This window comes from Oryzias latipes, chromosome 1 (genome assembly GCF_053564925.1).
Source record: "Oryzias latipes strain Hd-rR chromosome 1, Olatipes_Hd-rR_3.1".
NCBI lineage: Eukaryota > Metazoa > Chordata > Actinopteri > Beloniformes > Adrianichthyidae > Oryzias > Oryzias latipes.
The window spans coordinates 30020247-30027196 of record NC_136237.1 but is presented as its reverse complement, the minus strand read 5'-3'; the positions used below and the strand labels follow the sequence as shown (position 1 = coordinate 30027196).

The following is a 6950-nucleotide window of genomic DNA, read 5'->3' as shown; positions in this document are numbered from 1 at the left end:
CCACTGGCTGCTTCTGTTACCAGTAAACCAGATAAGCTCCTCATTAGCTGATAAGATCCTCCCTCCTCAACCCCAGTGGCCCTCTGTTCCTTTGAATTCCTCCTGCATGGCATCAGGTCTCCCTGGAAAGGGCGGGGACTTGGCTCCACACGTTGTAACATTAGTCGCCCACTGTTAGTCTCTTTACTGGAACTTGCCTGTGGTAAAGGGCTTGCATCAGTAGGCTGGCTGCAGTTTCTCCTTCACGTTTAGAGACAGCTGGAGGTGTAATGGCAGACAGGCGTACCAGAAGCATGAAGAACTCAAATCTGAGCAGGACCGCAGTGAACCGGGCCTCGATGATTGCTTTACAGCTCCAGGGCGAGTCTTCCAAGTTACTGGAGCTCTATGTGAGTATGAAGGCTTCCCTTTTTCCACTTCTCCTCGACAAAATTCAGCAGGGAGAAAAAGGGAAAACACTTCCTTCCTTGAGTGTGTTAGGAAGATCAGTGTAAAGAAGTGAGTGTTTCTGTGCCTGTAGGTTCAGTGAAGTTCACTGATACTTCACTGAACTTTGGAAAGAATTACTCAAAAGGAATGACAGCTAAATGAAAGTTGCTTTCAACAAGCACTCTGTCTTCTTGGAAAATTAACCATCTCCTTATTTCCACTAAGCTCAGAGCTTGTTTTGTCAGGACAAGTTTTCTTTCCTGCCTTTCCCATGTTTTCCGGCAGCAGTCTGGGGTTTAGTTCTGAAGGTGAAAGTCCAATAGATGACATATATTATTTAATGGATCTCGACAGTCTTTGCCTGTTTTATCAGAAGGTTTTGGATTTTACCTTTCCCGTAAGACTGCAGTCATCTTTTTAAAGCAGATCTCCAGTTTCTTGGTTTTCTGGGTCTCTACTTCTACTGTTCCCCCATTTCTTGATTACAGTGATTAATCTTTTAGAGAACACCAGCTGCTCATAGGTGATGTTTGTTGAGACAAGAAGTATTTCTTCATCCTCTGTCTTCACTAAAAGCAGCTTTTACTGAGTTCTTTCCAAATATAAAACATAACTATCCTCTATAAATGGTGCCTTTAAAGACATCCCTTTAGGAAACTCATAGAAATACATACGCTTTAGTAACACGGGCCTGATAAATTCTGCTTTTGTGACTCTGTTCCAGAGAATGTTGTTTTATGATTGCACATTTTCTGTGGTTTCCACAAATGCCTTCAGAAGAATTCGATCCAGTTTGAGCGCTAACTATCAGTGATGTAAGGTTTATGGCTGGAGACGCACAGGCTCTTTCAGAGTCAGATTTAAAAATATTTACTCCCAAGATTTTTTGCCTTTGCAAGTTATTGTGTATCATATTTGATATCAGAATTCTTTTGCTTATCAAAATTTTTTCCGCACACATAGCAGGTACATTTCGGGTTAGGAAGAATGTGAAACGTGTAATGGTTCAGTATGCCTCAAAAAAAACACCAAGATGGATGCTACAGAGAGCATCACTCTCTTTTACATGTATAAAAAATACACACACAGAATAGAATAGAATAGACTAATAGAATCCCATAACAGTAGAATTCATTTAGCAAAGCTCAAAAACAACAGATGCAATAATAACAATAATAACAAATTATGCACACAAACACACACACTGGTCAAACCTTTACTGTAAATGAAGGCCTCTCCTTCTGGACAAAGCTTTCTGTGACATTTGTATAAAAACCCTTCATATGTTTTAGTTTCAGAAGCATTAAAATTTTTTGAAATTTTGACGGCGTTGGTTGTCCATTTTTTATGTCACGTTTTGATGGAAAGTCTAATTTTGAGAAATTATTGAGCTGAGATAAATGTGAGACAGTTGATGACAAGTGAGGCAGTGGCCCCTTTCATTTTATTTTTGACCATTTGTGATAGATTAAAAAAAAGAAAAAAAAGAAAGTAGTTTTATTTTCATATCCAAAATAAATGATAGATGTAGGGGCTGCTTGGTGGCACTCTAGCCTCACAGCAAGACAGCCCTGGTTAAAATCCTGGCTGGGACCCCTCTGTGTGAAGCTTGCATGTTCTCTACATGCATGTGTCCAGGAACTCCAGCTTACTCCCACAGTCCAAAAACATGCTTCATAGGTTGATTGATTGTCTCTAGATAGTGTGTGTGGCCCTGCAGCAGACTGGTAACCTGTTCAGGGTGTACCCTGCCTTCACCAAACAGCAGCTGGGTAGAAGCCTCCTGACCCCAAAGGGGATTCCGTAGGTTCTGAAAATGGATGATAGGTGTATAAAGCAATTCCACTCTTAATAAATTAGTATTAAATATTAAAATATGGCAAAAGTAATAAAGTTATGGAAACAGACTGAGAGCATTTTAATTTGAGTTGAATCATTTTAAACAGTTACAAGGGTGTCCCTTTACCAAAACATATCCAACATTTGCCTTCTCTTTGCGTCTTTAGAAAAACTGGGTTGAAAAAGAGAAAATACAAACTGTAGAATAGTTTTTCATGAACTAAATAAGATCAACTCATTGGCTACAGGATGAAAACGATCATAATTATTTTTTTCAACTTTTTTTCTCCTTCTATTTTCTTTGCTGTCTATCATGTCCTATTGCTATTTTCTTTAAACTTCTGGAACTTGACAGGATTCAAATAACCCCTTATTTAAGAGAATAAACCGGTTTCTATTTCCACCTAATATTCTATGGTAATTAGTTTTTCAACACTCCCAAGTAAAAATTGCTTGAACTTAATCGGCATAAATGTGAGACAAATATTTTGTTGTAAAGCTGGCAAATTAATGGAAAAAATTACTAGGAATTTAAAGAAAACTTGACATTTCTGTCAATTTTTCTTTTCAAGTATCTAGTCACAAGAGTTGTTGAGTTAATCTTGTTGTCATCTTTTTAAAATATTGGGACCATTTACGTCTTTGTTATTTATTTCTGCATCTTTCAGAGACAGAAGGAGAGCTTTCCTGCAGATGCGACTGATGGACGTCTGGTTTTGGTCCCTCCTTCTTCCTCTCAGCTGGACACCAGAGACAAGCTGTGGCGCCTCCACTCTGCTCTGCTGCAAACCCAAAGCTTGTTGGAGAGGGCCATCACCAAAGAGGAGGAAGAACTGGGTGGTGGGATAAAGGGGGAGTATGAGAACCAGAGGAAGACTGTGAAGGGAAGGCTTTCTTTCCTCCTTCTCACCACTGGAAACCTTCTCAAAGCTGTCGATGGAGCTGCCAGTTTGACTCCAAGCCTTGAGGGGTTGGAGGTAGATGCTGATGTCTGCAGAGAAGATGAGGATTGTGGGGGAGAAACTGAAACATAGGTTCTCTTGTTCTCTTGCTTGCAGTTAGATGGTCCGGCCACTCTGTTTCAGCTGAAGCTATGGCTGCTTCAGGTCTTCAGCGAGGTGCATCACTGGAGCAAGGCAGCCGTGACCACCCTGCAAGAGCTGCTGACGAATGCTGCAGACGAGCGAAGCAGCACCACCCGGGTCAGGAGCACAAGAAGTGCTCGACGATGAGAAGGAGACAGGAGGAGGGTGTCTGTGGCAGAAATTACTACGCTCCATGCCAGGTATTTTAGGGTCAGATCAGAACAAGGACTCAAGTGAAGTCAGACATGACAAAATAGAAAGATGCTCGGAAATTTGTCAGACGGAGAAGAATGAGAGTAAAACAGAAAGTTAAATGGGTTTTTGCGTATTTATTTATTTTAAAGGAGGAAATAAGACATTTTTTTAAAGTGATGATATAAACTTTCTTTCATATTCTTCCTGAAAAAGAATGATACATTTCCTTTCTTGATGTAATATGATATTTAGTATGACTTTTTAGTTCAGCACTTCCTTCAAACACATGCATGACATTCTTATGCAATCTCTCAAACTTACATGTGCTGCTGTACTTCCTGTCTATACTGTACTGCTGTGCAGCAATAATGCACAATACAACAGCACCCTCTAGTGGTTACATAGCACTGTTACTTCGCTTCATGCTGTTATTTCTCCAAATTTTTTAAAGTGATATTTATTTCATTTCTATATGCAAAGCTTATTTGAAAAAAAAAATAGCTGTATGTATATTTTAAAGTTTTCATACTACTTCAGGATAATATTTTACATCTGCTTAGATAAGTTCAAGTTAAAAATGGTTTGTAAGCGAATGAATGAAACAGAATCCGCTGTTCTTTTTTGGCTCAGTTTAATCAAGCAAAGCTTTAAATGTTCTGTATGAAATTCAGTGCCTTACAATGAAAAGTGAATGTATGTATAGTAACTGTAGGTCCTTTACCGAAGAACCAAAGAAAGTGAGGTCCGTGAAAGTGAGAAGAATGAATCTGTTACGTCTTAGCACTGAGATTTTAACAGTTTTTTATGTTAAGTGTTGCATAAAACGAGGCTGAGCATTTCTATCCTGCAGTTTTTTTTTTTTTTACTTCATCAGATGAATTGAATATGAATGCACTGGAGGTTTGATGTTTAAAAACTACAGGGTGTTTAGGCTTCAGAGTTATGAATACTGTTCTTGATATAAGATCTAAATATATTTCTGTATTCAATCAAACTTATGCCTGCCAACTGACTTCGATTACAAGCCGTTTATGATATCAAGAACAAATGACAATGCTGCTTTAGTGGGATGGATGTTTTCTTCCAGGTTGGTTGGAACCCTTCAGACCTATTTTTTATTTATTGCCTCCCTAAAATTTTTTTTTTTTTACTTTTTTTTTAAAAAGTACTAACTTTAACAGTTTTCTATTAAATTTTACTTATTTGCATTTTCACTAAAAAATAAGGTAAGTTAGGCAATTTAATTCTGTTGAATTGTGAAACATTCCTTCAACGTTGAGTCAAAGTTGCAGAGCTAAGAATCGACTGAGCCGAGAATTGTGCATCAGTTTTAAAAACACGTTCATATTTTATTCTTTTCTAGGTTTTTCGGTTATTAAAATAAAACTTTACTCTGAAATCATCTGCACATTTAGCTAAAGTTGTCATGAATTTCAGTCAGTGTTGTATCTAAACAGAAACATTTGTCAGATGGGCAAATATAAATATTTTCTAATGCCAGAAGGGTGCAGATAGATTTACTTTCTAATTCATACGTGTAACCTCCCACCAGTTTTCTAAATTCAAAATAATCTAGAACAAGTCTGGAAAAAATGTAAATGCTGACAAAGTTTTATGGGTTATGTTCAGTTTTCTAAAAATATCTTAAGAAAGTATCATGTGGAAAATGGAATTCTAAAGAACAGCAAAACGTTGCAAAATTAAGACCATAACAAACAACAAATAAATCTGACATTTAAAAAATTTCAACCAGAAATAGTCTTCATTTTTTTTAAATCAATTAAAGACAGATAAAGAAAGATATTCTTAAAAAAAAATGAAATAGCTATTTGATCCATTGATTTAAAGTTGGTCAGCCCTCATTCTCATTGATATCTGTCTGTGTAAATTATGCATTTTTAATGTGGAATTTACTGGGTACTCTGGTTGATGTTGGATATTTTTCAGGCAGAAATATTTCAATTGCCTGCAGGAATGACCCTGCTGGATGAAATTCAAAAATATGCACAGATTACAAGTCACAAACCTTTTTCTTCACATGCAGGGTTTATGATGCGGATAAAGAAACTGGCTTTAGATTGTCGACTGAATGAACTAAGTACCAAATGTTTGTGTTTGCTCACATAGCAGAGCCAAGTTTGATGTTTTTTTTACTCTTCAGAAGCGCTAAACACCCCTCCCTTTCTTTACTTTGTTTCTTCATTTTTTAGTTTTTGGCTGTAAAAAAATAATGCCAGAGGCATTTGAAATGTAACCAAAACACATCTTCTCTTTGTTTTTTTTCTGTTTTCTTTATTTATTTTTTTGGCAATTTACTCCTTCAAAATATTATATTATTTGTTGATTACTGATTGAGCATTTTAATTGCATGTTTGGGGTTTTACCTGTATGGTCATTGGTCTACTTTTGTATACAAAGCTTGTTGCTGCCGTGGGGACAATATTCTACAGTTTCAGCTTTGAATAAGTTTCGGCTACAGGAGAAGAATCTGTTGCTTCCAAGTGTCATGTGATCCCAGCTGAACTGAAAAGATATTTAGAATAAATTAACTAGAAATGCAGCCACAAAGAATTTAAACAAAATGTTTAAATTATTTTTTTGCTTACAAGGGGTCAGATTCCTACAAAGAAATTGATTTTATTTTGAATGGAAGAAGCAGAGATGGCCAATGTAAATTCCATGTTTTGCAAACGATAATTATTGTTTTTTTTCTTTATTTTATCTTGAAGGGAAGAAGCTGGTGAGGTTTAATGTCAATTCCACGTCATGTTTCATGTTTTGCAAACATTTTTCAAACTATATTGTGTTTTGTTGTTGTTGTTGGCGGAGGGTCAGCAGTGAAATAAACTGTTTTTGATTATTGTCTAAGTTGTGTCTCTTTTAAATCTGTTGACAAATGTTGGTAATGATTAACATGTGTGCAAAAATCAGAATGTTTCAAAGTTAAAAAAAAAACATTCTTTATGTTTTGACCTTCGTTTGTGCGATTGTGTGTTCCTGCTTGACTGCAGCAGATTGTGTGTAACAGGCAGCACACATCATTGCGTAGAGTCAGGTGATCGAGTACATACATTGCAAATGTGTGTTTGCTCATACTAAGACCAAGATGGAAAATGTGTGTGTTTGTGTGTGTGTGTGTGTTTGTGTTTGAGAGTCTGACAGATAAAATGAGTATGTGCCTCTTTCTGCACTTCTGTTTGTGTGTACTTGCACACTTGTGTGCATGTAAGTGTGTATGTGTCTTTTAGAGACTGTGCAGGAAAAAAAAAGAAGGGGAAAGAGGGCAGGAGGGTGTGTGTGTTTTATGTGAGAGTGTGTGTGTGGGAGAGACACACATAGATGCAGACAGCAGGCAGAGGACAGACAGTAAGCTGAAGACAAGTGTGTGCATTTGCGCGAGTG

The 6950-nt window shown here is 37.1% G+C and overlaps 1 protein-coding gene across 1 annotated transcript; it reads left to right on the top strand.

The window, feature by feature from the left end:
• The first annotated feature begins 229 nt into the window (after positions 1-229).
• On the top strand, positions 230-6414 carry cntf (ciliary neurotrophic factor). Its single transcript, NM_001291290.1, is given in 3 exon segments — positions 230-389; positions 2937-3245; positions 3327-6414. Coding segments are annotated over 3 exon segments (603 nt in total). The 5' UTR covers positions 230-269; the 3' UTR covers positions 3501-6414.
• The last annotated feature ends 536 nt before the right edge of the window (positions 6415-6950 follow it).